This window comes from Symphalangus syndactylus, chromosome 11 (assembly GCF_028878055.3).
Source record: "Symphalangus syndactylus isolate Jambi chromosome 11, NHGRI_mSymSyn1-v2.1_pri, whole genome shotgun sequence".
Classification (NCBI taxonomy): domain Eukaryota; kingdom Metazoa; phylum Chordata; class Mammalia; order Primates; family Hylobatidae; genus Symphalangus; species Symphalangus syndactylus.
The window spans coordinates 126,532,763-126,555,951 of NC_072433.2; the positions used below are offsets into that span (position 1 = coordinate 126,532,763).

The 23,189-nt window shown below is 50.3% G+C and overlaps 1 protein-coding gene across 1 annotated transcript in view; it reads right to left on the bottom strand.

The window, feature by feature from the left end:
- The window catches only part of LOC129493461 (polycystin-1-like protein 2), a 123,718-nt gene that overhangs the window by 21,982 nt on the left and 78,547 nt on the right, over positions 1-23,189 (bottom strand). Inside the window, 8 exon segments of the mRNA XM_055299679.2 lie at positions 1,002-1,129; positions 3,357-3,490; positions 7,545-7,872; positions 10,261-10,446; positions 13,298-13,435; positions 17,143-17,239; positions 19,235-19,439; positions 21,358-21,586. Coding sequence (XP_055155654.1) covers positions 1,002-1,129; positions 3,357-3,490; positions 7,545-7,872; positions 10,261-10,446; positions 13,298-13,435; positions 17,143-17,239; positions 19,235-19,439; positions 21,358-21,586 — 1,445 coding nt within the window.

The following is a 23,189-nucleotide window of genomic DNA, read 5'->3' on the forward strand; positions in this document are numbered from 1 at the left end:
TTGTTGAAGGAGAAAACACATACGTTCTTAGCACAATGGCTGCTATGCAGTAAGCACTCAAAAATACCATCCTTGCTTTAAAGAGGGTGTTGGAGAAGAGGATGGAGGGCCAAGATGCCCCCTTTCGGGAATCTGGTTTGCATTTTTGTCAGGAGGACGGGAGTAGCTTCTGGTGTGTTCTCATGGTCATCCAGCCTTTAGCATCATCAACATCTGCACCTTTGGATGCAACACGGCGATAAAGGTGGCAAAGGGGATGTTGCCTAACTCCCAGTGACCGTGGGTGGGAACAAAAGATGCTAAGAGGCCCCACAATCTAGGTTCAGAGGACTTCCACACCCAGCTGTAGGGTCACTTCCCCGTACCATCCCCCTACCCTGGCTCTTTGGAAGGTCTCTGTTCAGTAGAAACAGGACCCATGCTCCTCTCCCTTCCCCACCCACGAAGGAGCCCCCTTTGAGTTCTCAATTCCTGAGGAGTACCAACCTTGGGTCCTTCCCATGCCCTGATCTAGCAGCCTAGATCAGCCCTAGAACCAATGGAAGGACCAAAGTTTGCTCCCAGCTAACACCTAAGGCAAAGCCCTTTCTCAGCCAGGTGCGGTGCCTCATGCCTGTAATCCCAGCACTTTGGGAGGCCGAGGCAGGTGGTTCATGAGGTTAGGAGTTCAAGACCATCCTAGCCAACATGGTGAAACCCCATCTCTACTAAAAACACAAAAATTAGCAGGGCTTGGTGGTGCATGCCTATAGTCCCAGCTACTCAAGACGCTGAGGCAGGAGAATCATTTGAACCCAGGAGGTGGAGGCTGCAGTGAGCCGATATTGCACCACTGCACTCCAGCCTGGTGACAGAGTGAGACGCCATCTCAAAAAAAAAAAAAAAAAAAACGAAAAAATCCCTTTCCCATCCCACTTACAAGGAAGAGGAGAGGTGTTGGCGAGGCACCAGGCACCCCTGCACCCCAAACCCTGCTCATGAGCTATGAGCATGACCCTTACCTGCACCACCATGTAGTAGAGGAGGAAGAGGAAGTAGATGAGCTCTGCCGTCACCACAAAGGGGTGCCAGCCGTTGGTGAAGGGGTACAGGCGGAGGCTCTGCAGGGCCGCGTGCGTAAAGAAGGTGCCTGGGGAGCAAAGTGCATTCTGCTCACTCTGGGCCACCTGTTCGCTCAGGGCCATGGCTTCTGACTGTGAGCCATCAGGTCAGATGACTCAAGCTCAACCCCTTGAGGGCTGGCTGGGGCCATGGAAAAGCCAAAGTTATTTCAGACCCAAAGGACTGAACGTGGACACGTGGTAGACACCGAAGACAGCGGATGCAACAGAAGGGGCGGAAGGGCTGCAGTGGAAGGTCCTCCCTTCCCCTCAGCATCTTGTGTTGGCCTTTTGGGCAAAGACACCTCCAGATAAAGCACATCCACCCATATAATGACAATTGACTCCGACTTGGCTCATTTAAAGCCATTCTGGGCCGGGCCCAGTGGCTCACGCCTATAATCCCAGCACTTTGGGAGGCTAAGGTGGGCAGATCATGAGGTCAGGAGATTGAGACCATCCTGGCTAACGTGGTGAAACCGTGTCTCTACTAAAAATACAAAAAATTAGCTGGCCGTGGTGGCACACACCTGTAGTCCCAGCTACTCGGGAGGCTGACGCAGGAGAATCGCTTGAACCCAGGAGGCGGAGGTTGCAGTGAGCCGAGATGGCACGTTTGCACTCTAGTCTGGGCGACAGAGTGAGACTCCGTCTCAAAAAAAAAAAGCCAGGTACGGTGGCTCATGCCTGTAATCCCAGCACTTTGGGAGACCGAAGCGGGCAGATCACTTGAGGTTAGCTGTTTGAGACCAGCCTGACCAACACAGAGAAACTCCGTCTCTACTAAAAATATAAAACTTAGCCAGGCCTCGTGGCGCATCCCTGTAATCGCAGCTACTCGGGAAGCTGAGGCAGGAGAATCTCTTGGAGGTGGAGGCTGCAGTGACTTGAGATCATGCCATTGCACTCCAGCCTGGGTGACAGAGAAGGACTGTGTCCCAAAAAAAAAAAAAAAAAAAAAAGATACACAAATAAACTCAAAAAGGATTTGGAAGAAACTATTAGCAATGGGGAATGACAATGGAAACTGAAAGCTCTTCACTTTTCACAGCTCTGAATGCTTTTTTTAAAAACACAAACATATACATATACTCCTTTTTTTAAATTTTTATTTTTTAGATGGATTCTTGCTCTTGTCGCCCAGGCTAGAGTACAATGGCACAATCTCAGCTCACTGCAACCTCCTCCACCACCTGGGTTTAAATAATTCTCCTGCCTCCGCCTCCTGAGTAGCTGGGATTACAGGTGTCCGCCACCACACCCAGCTGATTTTTGTATTTTTAGTAGAGATGGGATTTCGCCATGTTGGCCAGGCTGGTCTCGAGCTCCTGACCTGGTAATCTGCCCCCCACTATGCCCTCCCAAAGTGTTGGGATTACAGGCGTGAGCCACCACTCCCGGCCTATATTACTTTTATAATTAAAAATGTAATCTAATATTTTCTAAAAGTTTGGTATTCGCTGGAGAGGAGGTTGGCTTTTAGGTAAATTGACCATTAGCTGAACAGACTATAGATTGGTTTTTAGTAGATTGTGATCAGCATTTTAAAGGGGGAAGGAGGCATGAGGAAAAAGAAATAGAATAGAACAGAAAATATGAGAGCCCATCACATGTAGTTTTCTTGTTTTTAAATTTTGTAGAGACCAGGTCTCACTATGTTGCCCAGACTGGTCTTCGACTCCTGGGCTCAAGGAGCCCTCCCACCTTGACCTCCCAAAGTGCTGGGATCATGGGTGCAAGCCACCACGCCCGACCTCATGGAGTTAAAGTACATGTTATTTGTGAACATTTCATCTTGGTTGCGTGTGTGCTGGATTATGTAAGACGTACTTTGTGCTGTGCACTGATGTATGGTGAAATATTATATTAGGTGATATGATCTGTTACATCACATTCTTCCTCACCCGTCACTGCCAGCTCACCACCCCTAACCCCAGCAGCCTGGGAAGCTCGGGATTAGGCAAAGGATAAGCTGCCATTGGACTCTCAATAGGCTCTTTTAGGATAACTTGGGCAACAAGTCCAGAAAGATGGGGAGAATTAGGGTGGAAGGCCCTAATGCTTTGCCTTCGGGGATCCAGACACTCATGGCTGCAAGGATAACCAAAACCCACACCTAGATTCACTAAACAACTATTTGCTGTGGAGCTCTGGCCCTGGGGTGGCTGCACCCAGATAGGTCAGGAGCCCCAGCCCAGGGGAAGGAGTGTCTGTCTTCTGGAGCCCTGCAGAGGGTTCCTAGGTGAGGCTACCCACCCAGGGCGCTGGTCTCTAGTGTCAGCGTGACAATGCAGAACAGGTTGACGTTGGTGTTGTAGACAGTGAACTCCACAAACACAGCTCTGGTCAGGGAGTCCAGCCAGGTGTTGTCAAAGAGATACCGGAGAATTCTGAGGGAAAGAGTGGCATTGGGGCATTGCCATCCTGCAGGGGCTCCATGTCCCCGCAGCCCCTTGACCGAGGCCAGAGCTTCCTGTCTCAACTTCTCCCTCTGCTTCTGCTCTGCTCCCTGGGCCACCAGGCCAACAGGGCTGCTCCTGGGAGTGGTCACATTTTGTAGCCCACACTGTGATACGGTGGCACCCCTCATCTCCTGGCCATCAGAGCAGAGATTCTCAGTGTGGTCCCCACACCAGAAGCATCAGCATCACCTGGGAACTTGTTGGAAATACAGATTCTCAGGCCCGCCCTGGACCTGCTGAGTCAGAAACTCTCAGGGGAGCCCAGAATACGTGTTTTGATAAGCCCGCCAGGATTTGGATGCTTTTTTTTCTTTGGTTTTGTTTTGTTTTGCTTTTGAGATGGAGCCTTGCTCTGTCGCCAAGACTGGAGTGCAGTGGTGCGATCTCGGCTCACTGCAAGCTCTGCCTCCAGGCTTCACACCATTCTCCTGCCTCAGCCTCCTGAGTAACTGGGACTATAGGCGCCCGCCCCCATGCCCAGCTAATTTTTTGTATTTTTAGTAGAGACGGGGCTTCACCATGTTAGCCAGGATGATCTCGATCTTCTGACCTCATGATCCACCCGCCTTGGCCTCCTAAAGTGCTGGGATTACAGGCACGAGCCACCGCACATGGCCTCGGATGCTTTTTACGGTTTGAGAGCCATGGTATTAGAAGAATCATAGTCCGGGTGCGGTGGCTCAGATCTGTAATCCCAGCACTTTGGGAGGCTGAGGTAAGTGGATCACCTGAGGTCAGGAGTTTGAAAAAAGCCTGGCCAACATGGTTATACTCCATCTCCACTAAAAATACAAAAATTAGCCAGGCGTGACCAGGTGCGGTGGTTCACGCCTGTAATCTCAGCACTTTGGGAGGCTGAGGTGAGCGGATTATCTGAGGTCAGGAGATCAAGACCAGCCTGAGCAACATGATGAAACCTCACCTCTACTAAAAATACAAAAATTCGCTGGGCGTGGTGGTGCATGTCTGTAATCCCAGCTTCTCAGGAGGCTGAGATGGGAATTGTTTGAACCGGGGAGGCAGAGGTTGCAATGAGCCAAGATCGTGCCACTGCACGTCAACCTGGGTGACAGAGCGAGACTCTGTCCCCCACAAAAGAAAAAAAAGAAAAAAAGAAAAAATTAGCTGTAGTGGTGCATGCCTGTAATCCCAGCCACTTGGGAGGCTGAGGCATGAAAATTGCTTGAGGCTGAGACAGGAAAATCACTTGAACCCAGGAGGAAGAGGTTGCAGTGAGTCAAGATAATGCCACTGCACTCTAGCCTGGGTGACAGTGTGAGACTCTGTCTCAAAAAAAGAAAAAAAGGGCCGGGCATGGTGGCTCACGCCTATATCTCATCACTTTGGGAGGCTGAGGCAGGCAGATCACCTGAGGTCAGGAGTTTGAGACCAGCCTGGCCAACCTGGTAAAACCCTGTCTCTACTAAAAATACAAAAAATTTAGTTGGGCAAAGTGGCGCGTGCCTGTATTCTCAGCTACTCAGGAGGCTGGGGCAGGAGACTTGCTTGAACCTGAGAGGTGGAGGTTGCAGTAAGCCAAGATCATGCCAATGCACTCCAGCCCGGGCAACGGAACAAGACTCTGTCTCCAAAAAAAAAAGAAAGAGAGAGAGAGAAAGAAGGCTGGGCACGACGGCTCATGCTTGTAATCCCAGCACTTTGGGAGGCTGCGGTGGACGGATCACCTGACGTCAGGAGTTCAAGACCAGCCTGGCCAACATGGTGAAACTCCACCTCTACTAAAAATACAAAAATTAGCTGGATGTGGTGGTGTACGCCTGTAATCCCAGCTGCTCAGGAGGCTGAGGCAGGAGAATCACTTGAGCCCAGAAGCGGAGGTGGCAGTAAGCCGAGATCACATCACTGCACTCCAGTCTGGGCAACAAGAGCAAGACTGTGTCTCTAAATAAATAAATAAGAATCATATAAAACATCTGGGCAACAAGAGCAAGACTGTGTCTCAAAATAAATAAATAAATAAATAAATAAGAATCATATAAAACATCAGGGTCTTAGGCAAGCAGCTCCCATGAGCTCCTGGAGATCTGTCAGCCTGGTGTGGTGGAAAGAGCACATGCCCTGGAGGTGGTGGAGGGACCTGGGTTCAAATCCCAGCTGCCTCCTGCACAAGCTAGTAACTTCTCCAGGCCTCGGTTTCCACATCTGCCATGGTGTGGTTTTTTTGTTGTTTTTTTGTGTTTAAGAGACAGGGTATTGCTCTGTTGCCCAGAATGCAGTGCAATGGCAATCATTGCTCACTGCAGCCTCCACCTCCTGGGCTCAAGTGATCCTCCCACCTCAGCCTCCCAAGTTGCTGGGACCACAGATGCGCACTACCATGCTCGGATAATTTGTTATCTTTTTTTAGAGGCAGAGTCTCAGCATGTTGTCCAGGCTGGTCTGGAATTCCTCAGCTCAAGCAATCCCCCTGTGTCAGCCTCCCAAAGTGCTGGAATTATAGGTGTGGCCCACTGTGCCCACCCCTATAGTGGTGTTAACACCAGTGCCTTCAGATCATTTACAGAACATGGAGGGATGTGTGTGTATATGTGTGTGTGTGTGTGTGTGTGTTATGTGTGTGTAGTAATGATAGCTGTTACTACTTCCAGTAATAATGATGGGCCTGTAATATGCTCTGTCCGTAGTGGGTCTGCATCCCGCTTGGTACATAGCAGCAGACGGAGAGAGAATATCTTTTTTTTTTTTTTTTTCTGAGACAGAGTTTTGGTCTTGTTGCCCAGGATGGAGTGCAATGGCACAATCTTGGTTCACCACAACCTCCGCCTCCCGGGTACAAGCGATTCTCCTGCCTCAGCCTCCTGAGTAGCTGGGATTACAGGCACCCACCACAAATTTTTTGTATTTTTAGTAGAGATGGGGTTTCACCATGTTGGCCAGACTGTTCTCAAACTCCTGACCTCAGGTGATCCTTCTGCCTTGGCCTGTCAGAGTGCTGGGATTTCAAGCGTGATCACTGCACCCAGCCACGAGAGAGAGAAATATCTGCAGTCATTCCCATTAGCAAGAAAAATGACTCTTATTCTGAAATAGACTATTCCTGGCCTTTCCTTAACCCCAGGAGCCCCTCTTTGTAGACACAGTACAGGCTGCACCATCACAAACCACCTTGGTGCAATCATCATACAATGGAGGAAACTGAGGTTCACAAGGGTCTGCTAATTTGCTTGGGCTACACAGCCAAAAGGAGCAGTGCCAGGGTTTCAAATCTAGGTCTGTTGTCTCAAGGGCATGTTGGGTCAGTCTGCACGGACCCTGAGCATCCCTGCACGTTCTTACTGGGTATTCTAGGAATGCAACACTATGCCTGAGCTTTAGCCAAGCCACTTCTTAGGGCTGTATTTGCAGTGTGCAACCTTGTGGGATGAGGTGATGCCTTCCTTTGGACAAAGAGCAGGCTTCTTTCTGCTGCTGTAAAAGCATCAGATGCCCCAGGCTCAGTATTGCAGGCACATGCAGGCATCTTTCGTGGCCCTTTGTGGGGAACTGACTCAAACCAATGTAATATTCTGCTATGACTTTTGCTGTAACAAAATCCTTTGTCTCTGACCCAGGAAGCTTGCGTCTTCTGCCAGCATCCATGAAAGGGTTAACAGGCTAGCTTGTTGGCTTACAAGTAGGGTAAAACCTCAGACTTTGCATAATTCTTGACAGATCCTTAACTAATTCCCTCTTGCCTAAGGGTGGACTGCTTTGAGTGGTAGTGAGCTCCCCATCTCTGGACTGGCTCTAGCAGAAGCAATCAGGCTGTGAATGCTAGAGAGAGACTTTCCTTCCCATTCTGAGATGGCTCAGTCCCCAGGGACCTGAAAATACAACCTGCATCATTCAAAATCCCCCAGGCCCTCCCACGAGGACCTGAATGAACTTGGCTCAGCCCTGTTTTGAAGACTACATTCCCCAAGCAGATGTGGACTCTAGCAAAAGACTTTACTCAGCTACAAACGAATCAAGTCAACCTTACCTTGACGCGCTTTGGCGATCAGTCCCCAAGGGGACCACGTAGCCTCCTCCCCGGTACACAGTGAGTTTGCCCCAGATGCGATACCCTCGACGTTGGCCCCAGCTCTGGTATTGCCAAGCCTGGGGAAAGCTGCTGCCATTACTGAGGGCGGTGGCATTCCAGCCTTCCCCATAGTCTGCCAGGTCTTCGGCATCCAGGGAATATGGTGCACGGCATCTGTTGAGAGACGCCTGCAGCTGCTGGGCAAGAGGGCAAGAGCTTTCCCGGACCCTCACTTGACGAATCTGGGCACTGCCAACCAGCCTGGAGTTCCCATCAGTGAGAAAGCCTAAAGAGAAAAACCAGGTGGGTAAATCTAGCAGTCAAAATCATCTTAACACATTCCAAGCTCCTGGCCCAAGGCTAATGTGAAATTCAGCATACCCATTATAGAGATAGCCCAGAGAAGTTTATCACCAACTATAGGCTACATTTATCCACATAACCTCACCATCCCTCCAACTGGAACCTACAGTGCTTCTGCACAACATCTCTTAGGGAATGGAACCTGCCACCCCGTCATCCACCTGGACTTGCCTGTGCCCTTTCTCCTCAATCCTCCATCCCAGGGGTTACCACATACTATCCATCCTACTTTTTCCGTGTCTTATGTGCCCATCCCCTTGTCTCCATCATCACTGTCCGTAGTCCCTGCACCAGCCCTCATCCTGTGTCCTCAGCATCCTAACTTGCCCACCTTCCCCACAACACCCCCTTTTTTTTTTTGAGACAGAGTTTCGCTCTTGTTGCCCAGGCTAGAGTGCAATGGCGCGATCTCGGCTCACTGCAACTTTTGCCTCCTGATTCAAGCGACTGTCCTACCTCCGCCTCCCGAGTAGCTGGGATAACAGGCGCATGCCACCAAGCCTGGCTAATTTTTTGCATTTTTAGTAGAGATGAGGTTTCTCCACGTTGGCCAGGCTGGTCTCAAACTCCTGACCTCAGGTGATCCACCCACCTCGGCCTCCCAGAGCACTGGGATTACAGGTGTGAGCCACCGTGCCTGGCCAACTTGCCCGCCCTTTACTCCAACTTCCACATGCTTCCAGAGTGATCCTTCTGTACCACAGATTTATGCCATAGCCTCATGTAGAAATTCAATGGCGCCTCATTTCCTCGAGGATGAGATACACGCTCCTGAGATCCTTCACGATCTGGCCCGTTCATCTCTCCTACTTTGCTTCTTACTGATCCTTAACTCACATCCTACACGAGAGTCACACTCACTATGCTGTGGTTCAAAGAATACGCATTCCATGGCGTGAGAGGCTGGGCTTTTCTCGTGTTGTTCATTCTGCCTGGTGCACTGTTTTTGCCTAGCTGGTTCAAGCTCTGTTGTCACTCACTTAGGAGGTTCTCCATTCTGCATTGGGGGAAGGGAAGGTGGAGAGTCCCCCCATGTGCACACTCAGCCTTCTGAGAGTCCCTCCTTCATGGCACCTGGTCCTGTGGCTATTGATTGGTTTTCTCTCTTCCTTCTTTCCCTCCCTCCTTCCTTCTTTCCCTCCCTCCTTCCTTCCTTCCTTCCCTCCCTCCCTCCCTCCCTCCTTCCTTCCTTCTCTCTTTCCCTCCCTCCCTCACTCCCTCCTTCCTTCCTTCTCTCTCTCTCTCTCTCTCTCTCTCTCTCTTTCTTGATAGAGTTTCACTCTTGTCACTCAGGCTGGAGTGCAAGGGTGCAATCTCGACTCACTACAATCTCTGCTTCCCAGGTTCAAGTGATTCTCCTGCCTCACCCTCCTGAGTAGATGGGACTCCAGGCACGTGCAAACACACCCAGCTAATTTTGTATTTTTAGTCGAGATGGGATTTCACCACATTGGCCAGGCTGGTCTCAAACTCCTGACCTCAAGTGATCCACCTGTCTTGGCCTCCCAAAGTGCTGGGATTACAGCTGCGAGCCACCACGCCTGGGGTTTTACTGGTTTTCTTATCTTTTCCCTCCCTCCCTCCATGTCTCTCTCTCTCTCTCTCTCTTTCTTTCTTTCTTGGAGTCTCACTTCTTCACCCAGCCTGGAGTGCAATGGTGTGATCTCAGCTCACTGCAACCTCTGCCTCCCAGGTTCAAGCAATTCTCCTGACCCAGCCTCCCAAGTAGCTGTGATTATAGGCGCGTGACAACACGTCTGGCTAATTTTTGTATTTTTAGTAGAGACAGGGTTTCACCAGGTTGGCCAGGCTGGTCTTGAACTGCTGACCTCAAGTGATCCGCCCGCCTCAGCCTCCCAAAGTGCTGGGATTATAGGCGTGAGCCACTGCACTCAGCCTCTTTTTTTTTTTTTTTTTTTTTTTTTTTTAAAGACAGAGTCTTGCTCTGTCTCCCAGGCTGGAGTGCAGTGGTGCAATTTTGGCTCACTGCAGGCTCTGCCTCCTGGGCTTAAGTAATCCTCCCACCTCAGCCTTCTGAGTTGCAGGGACTACAGGCATGACGCATCACATCCAGCTAATTTTTGTTATTTTTCAAAGATGCTGGGTCTTGCCATGTTGCCAGGCTGGTCTCGAATTCCTGGCCTCAAGCAATCCTCCCGCCTCAGCCTCCCAAAGTGCTAGGATTACAGGTGTGAGCCACCACACTCGGCCTGGTTTTCTTATGAGGTTGATGCTGACAGTGCCCCACATCTGTTCCTAGCCAGGAGAAGGCACAAGGAGGCTGACACAGCCCCAGGGCTGCAGGACTTACCTGGGGGGTGACCATACAGGTTGCTCACAAGGGTGGTATTGGCCCACTCGAAGAACTCTTGGAAGCCCAGCACATCTGAAAAGCCCCTGGTGAAGCTGTGCTCGAGGTGTCTGTTGAGGTGGTAGGCGCTGGGGTCCCTCTGCCCGTAGGCCACGAGCAGTAGCATCCACAGGAAGCCCAAGTATGCTGGGGAGGGAGGCAAAGCCCCTGGTCAGGCAGGAACCGCGACTCCCACCCAGTCCAAGTCAGGAAATGGAAAGGCCCCTAGACCAGCCCCTTGCACCTGTGGTGACAATGGAACCAATCTTTATAGAGGCGGCAGAGAGGAGTAAAGTCACAGACCAGGGGATCTCCCGCCTGGATCCATATCCCAGCTCTGCCACATCTCATCCAGGCGCCCTTCACAAGTGACTCTATCCCTCCATGCCTCACTCTCCCCATCTATGAAATGGGAATGACAATTCTGTGATGAGGGGATCAGTTAATATTAGAAAGCACCGGGAGTGGTTGCTTATGCCTGTAATCCCAGGACTTTGGATCACGTGAGGCCAGGAGTTCAAGACCAGCCTGGCCAACATGGTGAAACCCTGTTTCTACTAAAAATACAAAAATGAGCCAGGCATTGTGACGCGTGCCTGTAATCCCAGCTACTCAGGAGGCTGAGGCAGAAGAATCGCTTGAACCTGGGAGGCGGATGTTGCAGCGAGCTAGGATCATGCCATAGCACTTCAGCCTGGGTGACAGAACAAGACTTTACCTCAAAAGAAAAAAAAATCGGAAATCACATAAAACGGTGTTAGCAGGCCGGACATGGTGGCTCACACCTGTAATACCAGCACTTTGGGAGGCCAAGACAGGTAGATCACCTGAGGTCAGAAGTTCGTGACCAGCCTGGCCAACATGGTGAAACCCCGCCTCTACTACAAATGCAAAAATTAGCCGGGTATGGTGGTGCACACCTGTAGTCCCAGCTACCTGGGAGGCTGAGGCAGGAGAATTGCTCGAACCCAGGAGGCAGAGGTTGGAGTGAGCCGAGATCGTGCCATTGCACTCCAGCCTGGGTGACAGAGCGAGACTCCATCTCAGAAAAAAACACAAAAAACAGTGTCTGCTACATTAAGTATTTCTTAAATAGAATTTTTAAAAATGGGGCATTTGCCATGTTGCATGGCTGAGGGTATGGTGGCGAAGACAAACAGGTTCCTGCCCTCATGGTGCTCACGTGTCTTGTTGGAGACAGCTGAGTGTGACGTAGAGGATCTTTCAGGGGCAGATATTTAGTGTGGGAGGCTGCACATCACAATCACATGAGTGATCAGGTTCTTAGTGAACCAGAACCTCTGGTTCCTGGGCCTGGGAATCTGCATTCCAAGGCCCTCCCCTCTCCCCCCAACCACCTCAGAAGACTTGAATGGACGCCAGTGAGTAGGACACCTTGGAGGCATGCACTACATGCTCTCCTCAAGGTCCACAGTGGGACTGAAACCCAGTGGCTCACCTAAAACCCACCTGTCAGGCACCCTCTGTCCGCTTCCTTCCCTCTCCACTGCCCTTTCTCCTCCAACCAGTACTTTCCAGGACCACCTCCCAAATCAGCTACCTGCACCCAAATCTACTCTGGGAATCCAGACTCAGAGGCTCCCTGAGGTGTGAAGGCTTTTCACCAGAGGGGCCGGGAAAGCCACGCTGCAGACATAGTGTTTAGGCTGAGATTTAAAGAATACGAGGAATTAGGCCAGGCCCAGTGGCTCACGCATGTAATCCCAGCACTTTGGGAGGCCAAGGAGGGCAGATCACTTGAGGTCAGGAGTTCAAGATCAGCCTGACCATCATGGCAAAACCCCGTCTCTACCAAAAAAACAAAAATTATCCGGGCGTTTGTGGTCCCAGCTGCTTGGGAGGCTGAGGCAGGAGAATCGCTTGAACCCCAGAGGCAGAGGTTGCAGTGAGCGGGGATGGTGCCACTGCACACCAGTCTGAATGACAGAGTAAAACTGTATCTCAAAAAATAAAATAAAAAATTAAACAAAAAATTTAAAAACCTTAGGCCAGGCGCAGTGGCTCATGCCTGTAACCCCAGCACTTTGGGAGGCCGAAGTGAGTGGATCACCTGAGGTCGGGAGTTTGAGACCAGCCTAACCAACATGGAGAAACCCCGTCTCTACTAAAAAAAATACAAAATTAGCTGGGCATGGTAGCGCATGCCTGTACTCCCAGCTACTCGGGAGGCTGAGGAAGGAGAATTGCCTGAACCCAGGAGGCGGAGGTTGCACTGAGCTGAGATCGTGCCATTGCACTCCAGCCCAGGCAACAAGAGCAAAACTCCGTCTCAAAAAAAAAAAAATTAAAAATCTTTAAAAAGTCCGAGCATGGTGGCTCACACCTCTAATTCCAGCATTTTGGGAGGTCAAGGCGGGCAGATCACCTGAGGTCAGGAGTTGGAGACCAGCCTGGCCAACATGGTGAAACCCCGTCTCTATTAAAAATACAAAATTTAGCCGGGTATGGTGGCGCAAGCTTGTAATCCCAGCTGCTCAGGAGGCTGAGGCAGGAGAATGGCTTGAACCGAGATCGTGCCACTGCACTCCAGCCTAGGTGACAGAGTGAGACTCTGTCTCCAAAAAATAAATAAATAAATAAATAAATAAGACTAAGAGGAATTAGGCAGAAGAAAGGCTGGGGAGGAGGAGTGAGCAGACTCCAGGCTGATGAGATGGAACTGCCTGGGCAGAAGCCTGGGGTGGGGACAGGGTGCAGGTCGCAGGTGCTGGAGAAGCCAATGTGAGGACAACGTGGGTCTCGGGAGCCGGGAGCGGGCACTTGAAGGGGGTAGAGCCACAGGAGGGGGTTTGAGTTTTGTCTTAACGGTCATGACAGGCCACCGAAGGATTTTAAGTGTACGGGAGAAGCTGGAGTGTGCTGATATCCAGGGAAACTGAGGCCCAAAAGATAAGCGGGACTTATCAAAAGTAGCACCGTAAGGATGTCTGTCTGTTTCAGGCTGTGCTGACAGCCAGCGAGCGGGAAGGTTGCCTACCCAGGATTTCTCTGATGAGGGCAAATGCCTTCTGTTCCTTGAGGTGGGTGGTTTTCATCTTCTCAATGGCAGCGGTGAGAGGTGGCTGGTAGACATCCCTGCTGCTGTTTCTTCGTGCTCGGAACAAGGCATAGGGGTCTGTGGAGGGAAGGACACCAGGACAACCCCCAGATGGGCAGAGGAGGACAGGCTCTGTGTTTGCAACCGTAGGCCCCTCTCTCACCTGCTGCAATGGGCTCTGCATTCCTCTTCCTTGGGAGCCGTTTCCCAGCTCTACCCTCCACACCTCTGCCCATGCTCTCCCAGGTGCTAGAGTCTCACACCTCCTCCATCTGGCGGATCCTCCATAGGGAAAGCACAGAGGTGTCAACCCCTCCCTGAAATCTTTCTGGCCCCTGCACTGCCTTCCCCGACACTCCAAAACTGATGGATTCGACGATGAGGGTGACAAATATCTCAAAGTCCTCTCATGTCTGTTACCTAGTATCTTCATTTTTTTAAATTTAATTTTAATTTTTTTTTTTGAGACACATTTTCACTCTGTTGCCCAGGCTGGAGTGCAGTGGCACGATCTCGGCTCACTGCAACCTCCACCTCCCCGGTTCAAGCAATTCTCCTGCCCCAGCCTCCCGAGTAGCTGGGATTACAGGTATGTGCCATCATGCCTGGCTAATTTTTGTATTTTTAGTAGAGAAAGGGTTTCAGCATGTTTGCCAGTCTGGTCTCGAACTCCTGATCTCAAGTGATCTGCCTGCCTCAGCCTCCCAAAGTGCTTTGATTACAGGCATGAGCCATCGTGCCCAGCCTCATCAACTTAAATTAAATTTTTAATTATTTATTTATTTTTCATTTTAAGGCCAGGCATGGCGGCTCAAGCCTGTAATCCCAGCACTTTGGGAGGTTGAGGCAGGCAGATCTCCTGAGGTCAGTAGTTTGAGACCAGCCTGACCGACATGGTGAAACCCCATCTCTACTAAAAATACAAAAATTAGCCATACGTGGTGGTGCATGATCCCAGCTACTCAGGAGGCTGAGACAGGAGAATCACTTGAACCCAGGAGGTGGAGGTTGCAGGTGAGAGAAGAGAGACAGATCCTCTCATATTGTTTTATACTCAGAAAAGAGAAGTGAAACTAAAGGCAGGTAGCCCAGCGCCTAAGAACCAGACCTGGAACCAAGGAACCAGGCCCGAAACCAGGCCTGGGCCTGCCTGACCTAAGCCTGGTAGTTAAAGATCGACCCCTGACCTAACCGGTTATGTTATCTATAGATTCCAGACATTAGATGGAAAGGCATTGTAAAAATCCCTGTCCTATTCTGTTTCGTTCTGATTACTGGTGCGTGCAGCCCCCAGTCACGTACCCCGTTTGATCAATCGATCAGGACCCTCTCACGTGGACCCCCTTAGAGTTGTGAGCCCTTAAAAGGGACAGGAATTGCTTACTTGGGGAGCACGGATCTTGAGACAGGAGGCTTGCCGATGCTCCCAGCCGAATGAACCCCTTCCTTCTTTAACTCGGTATCTGAGGAGTTTTGTCTGCGGCTTGTCCTGCTACACAGGGAGCCGAAACCACACCACTGCACTCCAGCCTGGGTGACAGAGCAAGACTTTGTCTCAAAAAAAAATTTTTTTTAATTAAAAAAATAAAATAAAATGTTTTTCATTTTACTTTTTTTGTAGAGACGTGATCTTGCTGTGTTGCCCAGGCTGGAGTACAGAGGTGCCATCACAGCTCACTGAAGCCTTGACCTCCTCGGGCTCAGGCAATCCTCCCACATCAGCCTCTCAAGTAGCTGGGATTGTATGCATGCACCACCATGCCCGGCTATTTTTTTGTATTTCTGGTAGAGAAGGGGTTTCCACATGTTGCCCAGGCTGGTCTCAAACTCCTGAATTCAAGCAATCTGCCCACCTCAGTCTCCCAAAGTGCTGGGTTTACAGGCATGAGCCACTGGGCCTTGCCTCCTGTTCTTTCAAAACAGTCTGGCCCAGTGGCTCACGCCTGTAATCTTGGCACTTTAGGAGGCCAAGGTCGGCGGATCACTTGAGGTCAGAAGTTCGAGACCAGCCTGGCCAACATAGCAAAACCCCGTCTTTACTAAAAATACAAAAAATAGCTGGGCATGGTGGTGGGTGCCTGTAATCCCAGCTACTCTGGAGGCTGAGGCAGGAAAATCATTTGAACCCGGGAAGTGGAGGTTGTAGTGAGCCGAGATGATGTCACTGCACTCCAGCCTGGGCAACAGAGTGAGACTCTGTCTCTCTCTCTGTCTCACACACACACACACAAATCATAAAACAGATAATTATTCTCCTACGTAAAGGCCTTCCACATCCCAGCCTTGCCACAGTTCCTATAAGACTCTGACAACCTGCTGCCCACCCCCTCTACCCTTATCTCTAACCATTCTCCCCCCACCCCTAACTCATCATGCTCCAGACACACTGTGAATGGTTGCTATAAAATGGTTGCAGTAAAATGACACCACTGTCCCACCTCGGGGCCTCTGCAGGTGCTCGGTGTACAATCTTTCCCTTCCCCCATTCTCAGCAGAGAGGTTAGGCACCACCGCAGCAGAGAGGCCTGCCCTCTCTTGATCTTGCCCAACCCTATTTCTTACCATAATTCACACTTATAGGTCTACCTGTGAATTTACTTGGTTGATGCCATCTCCCCAAATGGGCTGTTCATTCCAAGGGCAGCAACCTGTCCCCTGCAATCGGTGCTGTGTTGGCAGGGACCGGAGTTGGAAGTGGGGATTGACTTTAAATGGGCAACAAAGAATGTTGTGGCGTGACGAAGCTGTTCTAAATGTGAATTGCAGTGATGGTTACATAACCCTATACATTTACTGAAATCAACAAATTGTGCACTTACAATGGGTGAATTTTATGTAAATTATATTCCCAAGCCATCACAAGGCCTGGCCCGCAGCCAGAGCTCCCTGAGGACTTGCCAAAGGGGTGACTGAATGAATATTTAATGGTCTGGAGCCTGGCATCTCTGTGGAGAATTGAGAAGATTTTAATGGACCTCTTGGATCTGCAAATCTAAAACACTGTCCTGGAATGGAAGAATACAGGCCCTGAAGAGTTTCCCACGCTGCACTGTGAGGCACGTGCACGGCATTTGGTTTGTTTGTTTCTATTTTATTTTCCCTGAAAGGCAAGACCATTGCCTCAATGATTCCACGTTGATTCAGTTTTATTTGCATGTTTGTTTTCTGATTATTGTCACCACCCTTGGGAATTTTGGTTAGGAAGTGAGAAGTCAGGCCGGGAGGATGGGAACTGGCCAGTGGCCTCCTAAAGCAGGGGTCAGTGTGGCCGTATTCCAACGAACCTCTATTTACAAAAACAGGCAGCAGGAGAGATGTGGCCCCTCAGCTGTAGTTTGCGGAGCTTTGTCCTAAAATTCTTAATTTGCGGCCACTTTTTGCAGCCCATCTGTAAACCGATTGTTGTTTTAGTTTCTGTTCTGAAGCCCAGGGCCCTGAGTCTCAGAGAAGAAAGCTGCTTGCTTGGAATTACACACAGAAGGACCGCTCATGTGGACAGCTTCGTCCCTGAGGCAGCTCTTCTAGCTGGCAGGTCATACTTGGGTGTCATGGAGAAATGCCAGGGAAGGAACAAACACAGATACTCAGGAGACGATGGAGTCACTTTTTTCCTGGCCCTTTTGGGAATGGCTCACGAACTGGGGGTGAAAGGCTGATGAGGAACAAAGGTCTGGGGAGCTGGCCCAAGGCCCAGGACCCCCGACAGGTTGCACTCTGCAGGGCTCACTGAGCCTCATCAGGGCCACAGCTGGCCAGACCTGCCTCCAGCCACCAAGGCATATTACCTGGGCCCAACAGATGTCCTGGCAGCGGGGCCACCGTATCCTCCTCATCGTCCACTCTCTTCAACACCAGTGCAAAGAAAGCAGCGAATCCCAGCACCTGAAAAATACCCAGGGAGATCCTCGAACCCACTCTGGTAACTCTCAACCGCTTATCTGCTAGCGTGCAGGGATTGGGCCCACGTTGTGTGTTGCAAAGGGCCCTGTGCTTTGCAGGAATGCAGCTCCCTTCTGCAGAGACGGGAGGTGGTCATGAAGCTGGACCGCAAGCCCTTGGCTCGCGGACCAGAGGGGGGACTGGCCAGTCCTAGAACTCCCCTGAGTCTTCCCACCTACTACTGCTCACCTGCCTGAGGGGTCCCTGATCTCTCTGCAAGGAGAATTGCTCTCCCTCTGGGCTTTCAGCACAGGGGTCCTGCCCCACCCTGCTCCTTCCCCACCCTGCTCCTTCCCTTTCCTCCAGTATTAAGAAATGCGCTCAGGTGTGTGGTCTCAGCTGCAAGGCCTCAGCCACGTGATCTCTGCACCTACTCTGCACAAACACAGGAGGATCCTGTGGTTCGGTCGGGGAACAGAAAGGCTCAAGACGCAGCCCTGTTATTAGCATCCTGCGAGCCTAGTGTTGAAGGGAGGTGTCGGATGTTTTTTGAGTCTTATGATAAAGGCTGTTCAGGGAAGAATGGGGGACGAGAGGGGATTTGGCAAAGTCCCATAGGTGTAAAGATAAGCTTTGTTTTTTTTGAGATGGAGTCTTGCTCTGTTGCCCCGGCTGGAATGCAATGGCATGATCTAGGCTCACTGCAACCTCCGCCTTCTGGGTTTAAGTGATTCTCCTGCCTCAGCCTCCCTAGTAGCTGGGATTACAGGCACCCACCACCACGCTCGACTAATTTTGTAGTTTTTTTCTTTTTCTTTCTTTCTTTTTTTTTTTTGAGATGGAGTTTTGCTCTTGTTGCCCAGGCTGGAGTGCAATGGCGCAATCTCGGCTCACTGCAACCTCTGCCTCCCGGGTTCAAGTGATTCTCCTGCCTCAGCCTCCTGACTAGCTGGGATCACAGGTATGCACCAACACACCTGGCTAACTTTGTATTTTTAGTAGAGACAGGGTTTCTGCATGTTGGTTAGGCTGGTCTTGAACTCCTGACCTCAAGTGATCCACATACCTCAGGCTCCCAAAGTGCTGGGATTACAGGCGTGAGCCACCGTGCCCAACCAAGATTCGCTTTAAATTATCTCCTCCTTTCTGTGGCTTCACCTACACCCCAACCCAGTATCTCTTCCCCTTAGGGGTTCCTCAGGGATTGCTCACTGCCTGACTCCTTCCAAGGGAAACTGTGCCCCTTGCCTCCTCTGCTCCACGCCTGGATTTAGGATTTATTTATTTCTTTATTTTTTTCTTTCCACCATACCAGGCTGACAGATCTACAGGAGCTGGTCTCATGGAAGCTGTCTGACGAAAGAATTTTTTTTTTTTTTTTTTTTGAGACAATGTCTTGCTCTGTCACCCAGGCTGGAGATCGGTGGCACAATCAGAGCTCACTGCAGCCTCAAACTCCTGGACTCAAGCGATCCGACCACCTCAACCTCCCAAAGTACTAGGATTACAGGCGTTGAGCCACCATGATGAGCCAGAATTTTTTCAACCTTAACATGTTCTTTTGTGTAATTTTACATCTCAGAAATAGGAGAGTAGCTTCTAACTGAGGCACACATATAATGACTTGGTGTTTTTTCCAAAGGGAAAATTCCTTTAAATTGCTGTCTTTTCCCTTGCAAGCAGACTCAGAAAAAGAAAAGAAAAAAAAAAAAGAATAAGTAGCTACATAAATTGTTGTGTTGTCTCAAGATCAAATGGATGTTAACATTGATGAAATAGGGTCTTATTTATAAGTATACATGTGGTCTAGGGCAAGGGTAACCTTGGGTAATATGACAGGACTATTTTTTCCTGCCCTGGGCCTGCACAGAGAGGGTGCCCCAGGTTCATTTGTTGAATAGATAAATTAAGGAATGAAAGCCCAGGGATGAGACTACTGGCCGTAGGGAAGGGATGGGTGGAGGGGAGGAGGGCGGGTGCCTGGGGCAGGGTCCTGACCTTCAGGGGCTGGGTGACGAACACACTCTCCACGAAGGAGACAGCCATGGAGATGAGCCACCTGAGGGAGCTGGCCTTCCCGTAATGCAGGCCGTAGAGGATGGTGAAGAAGGCCGCCACGCCACTGGTGGCCGCCACCAAGAGCCAGCCCACCAGGGTGCACCACCAGGGCAGGCCTTGAGGGGGTTTGCTCGCCCGAAGAGCGCTGCAAAAGAGGTGGACAGACATAGTTAGGGTGGCTACACCCCCCGGCAAGCTCAAGGTCAAACCCCACTCTACTCCGATCAGCATGACCTTGGCCAAGCTCCTGGACCTCTCAGACCCTCTGTTTCCTTCTCTGTAATCCATACGTATCTCAAAGGGATATGCCATAGTCTATGGAGTAAAAGCAGTTACATTTATTCAGTGCTTAGTAGGGGCAAGTCTCCGCACTAAACGCTATACACAGATTTGCTGTTATTGCTCAGGGCAAGCCTAGAAGGTAGATACCATATAATTTTGTTTTAAGTTTTTGTTAAGAAAATTTCTCGGCCGGGCGCAGTGGCTCATCCTTGTAATCTCAGCACTTTGGGAGGCCAAGGAGGGCGGATCACAAGGTCAGGAGTCTGAGACCAGCCTGGCCAACATGGTGAAACCCCGTCTCTGCTAAAAATACAAAAATTAGCCAGGCGTGGTGGCGGGCGCCTGTAGTCCCAGCTACTTAGGAGGCTGAGGCAGACGAATTGCTTGAACCCAGGAGGTGGAGGGTGCAGTGAGGCGAGATTGTGCCACTGTGCTCCAGCCTGGGCGACAAAAGCAAGACTCTGTTTCAAAAAAAAAAAAAAAAAGAAAGAAAATTTCTCATCATACAAAAAGTAGTGAGCACAGGGAACACATGTGTTTATTAGCTGGCAACCAGTATCACCCCTTGTCATACTTATTTCACCTGCCCCCCAGCCTTGTTTTTTTTTTTTTTGGCTGGAAAATTTCAACATAAATTCCATACATAACACAAAATAATTCCTAGTCACTTCGGAACGCATCTCAAAAGTGGCCATTTTTGCCAGGCGTGGTGGCTCACGCCTGTAATCCCAGCACTTTGGGAGGCTGAGGCAGGTGGATCACTTGAGGTCAGGAGTTCGAGACCAGCCTGGCCAACGTGGTGAAACCCCATCTCTACTAAAAATACAAAATTTAGCTGGATGTGGTGGTGCGCGCCTGTAATCCCAGCTATTCGGGGAGGCTGAGGCAGGAGAATCGCTTGAACCTGGGAGGCAGAGGTTGCAGTGAGCCGAGATCACACCATTGCATTCCAGCCTGGGTGACAGAGCAAGACTCTCTCAAAAAAAAAAAAAAAAAAAAAGGCCATTTTCTTACTGAATTATGATGCTGTTTTCACACAACAAAACTAACAGTAATTTTTAAATGTCACCTAGTAACTTGTCTGTATTCAAAGTTCACTGGTTATCTTAAAAAATGCATTTTGTTTTAAGTTTGAATCAAGAGATAGGCGTCATCATTCCCATTTTACAGATTAGGAAACTAAGCCTGAGAAGTTCAGGAGCGGGTCCAAGAGTGAAGTGCACAGATGGGAAACAGCACACAGGAACACTGTTGTAACTGTAATGTGCGGTACAAAGGGCTCTGAGTGCCTTCCAGCAAATAGCCCTGTTGAAATCCGGCCTCCCTGAATGCGTGCAGCAATCCTGCATTGTTTCTTTTTTTTTTTTTTCTTTTTTTTCTTGAGACAGAGTGTCGCTCTGTCGCCCAGGCTGGAGTGCAGTGGCGCAATCTCGGCTCACTGCAAGCTCCGCCTCCCGGGTTCACGCCATTCTCCTGCCTCAGCCTCTCCGAGTAGCTGGGACTAAAGGCGCCCGCCACCACGCCCAGCTAATTTTTTGTATTTTTTAGTAGAGACGGGGTTTCACCACGGTCTCGATCTCCTGACCTCGTGATCCGCCCGCCTCGGCCTCCCAAAGTGCTGGGATTACGAGCGTGAGCCACCACGCCCGGCCAATCCTGCATTGTTTCTGCCTGGGGAGGTCTAGGTGGACATCCTTCCAAGTTTGTTCAGAATGCCCTTTCCGGAGACGCCCAGGCTGGGGCAGGCAGGCACCCACTCAGCGCCCAGGGAAGTGGATTACCTGGCATGTGTAGGGGCCCAGGTGCCCGGCTGTACCCCCAGACCGCTCTTCAGGGTCTGCAGCTGCCTGAGGGCCCGGGCATGGCTGTGGGGCTGGGGGAAGCCTCGGGGCCCCACCAGCCGCAGCTCTTGCTCCACGTTTTCCAGCTGAAGGTACAGACACTGCCTGTAGGCACTGTCCTTCCAGGGGCCACTCCGTGCCACCTTGGGCTTGGGACTTTGCGATTTCTCTGGAGGACAAAGGAGAAAGCAATCAGCTTGTGCTGAGTCACAGAGCAAACCAGCTGCAATACAAACAACAGCCAGGTGGGGCAGCATGTGCAGGTGGTCCCAGCTACTCGGGAGACTGAGGCAGGAGGATCGCTGGAGCCCAGGAGGTCGAGGCTGCAGTGAGCTATGATGGCGCCACTTCACTCCAGCCAGGGCAACAAAGCCAGACCCTGTCTCCAAACAAAACAAACAAACCTCCCCCCACAAAACACAACAGTAATAGTACCAGCTTCTGAGTATGAAATGCTTGCTATGTGCCAAGCCCTGAGAAATCTGAGGTTCAAAGAGACGGAGTAAGGTTTTAGGGTCACACAGCCAGTTAGGATTCGATGTTTCTCTTTTAGACTTTTATCAGAGACATTCTTCAAATTTCCCTACTCATCAAGAGAACAGAGGAGAATCCCATGCTCATCACTCCAGCTACAATGACCAACATTTGGCCAATCTTGTCTCATCTCTTTTCTTCCCTTGGAATTTTCTTTTTTTTTTTTTTTTTTTTCCTTTTGCTGTGAAGTCTCACTCTGTCTCCCCAGCTGCAGTGCAGTGGTGTTATCTCAACTCACTGCAGCCTCCACTTCCTGGGTTCAAGAAGCAATTCTCTTGCCTCAGCCTCCTGAGTAGCTGGGACTACAGGCGCACGCCACCACACCCAGCTAATTTTTGTATTTTTAGTAGAGAGATGAAGTTTCACCATGTTGGCCAGGTTGGTCCTAAACTCCTGACCTCAGGTGATTCGCCCGCCCCAGCCTCCCAAAGTGCTGGGATTACAGGCGTGAGCCACAGTGCCCGCCCTCACCCCCCCACTCCCCCACCCCCCAGGCCCAGAGTATTTTAATGTAAATGCTTTAATATGGTAAGACTTGAATTTAAACCCTGTTTCGTCTGGTGCCAAATATAGTGTAATCCTGTCCTTTTTGTTGTTGTTGTTGTTGTTGAGAAGGAGTTTTGCTCTTGTCACCCAGGCTGGAGTACAGTGGCACAATCTCAGCTCACTGCAACCTCCGCCTCCCAGGTTCCAGTGATTCTCCTACTTCAGCCTCCCGAGTAACTGCGATTACAGGCACCCGCCACCAAGCCCAGCTAATTTTTTTTCTGTATTTTTAGTAGAGATGGATTTTTACCATATTGGCCAGGCAGGTCTTGAACTCCTGACCTCAGGGAATCGGCCAGCCTTAGTCTCCCAAAGTGCTGGGATCACAGGCATGAGCCACCATGCCCGGCCAATATAGTGTAATCCTTAATCTTGTGTTTTCAGCTTTTTTAAAAATTATAAAACATCTCAAACATATAAAATTAGAGCAAACGATGAGATGAAGCCACACAGTTTCAAAATGATCAAAATGACGGAGCGAGACTCCGTCTCAAAAAAAAAAAAAAAAAAGAAATGCAGTTATAATCTTGTATCTTCCCTTCACCTACCGGACAAGCTTCTCTAACTGTGCTTAGCATCTCCAAGGCAGAACACTCTCCCACCTAGAGGTTGCCTTGAGAGACAACAGTCCGTCTGCAACCCAAAGTACGCCTCCGACGAAACTCTCTCCCATCTTGAGAGTTTCAGCCACT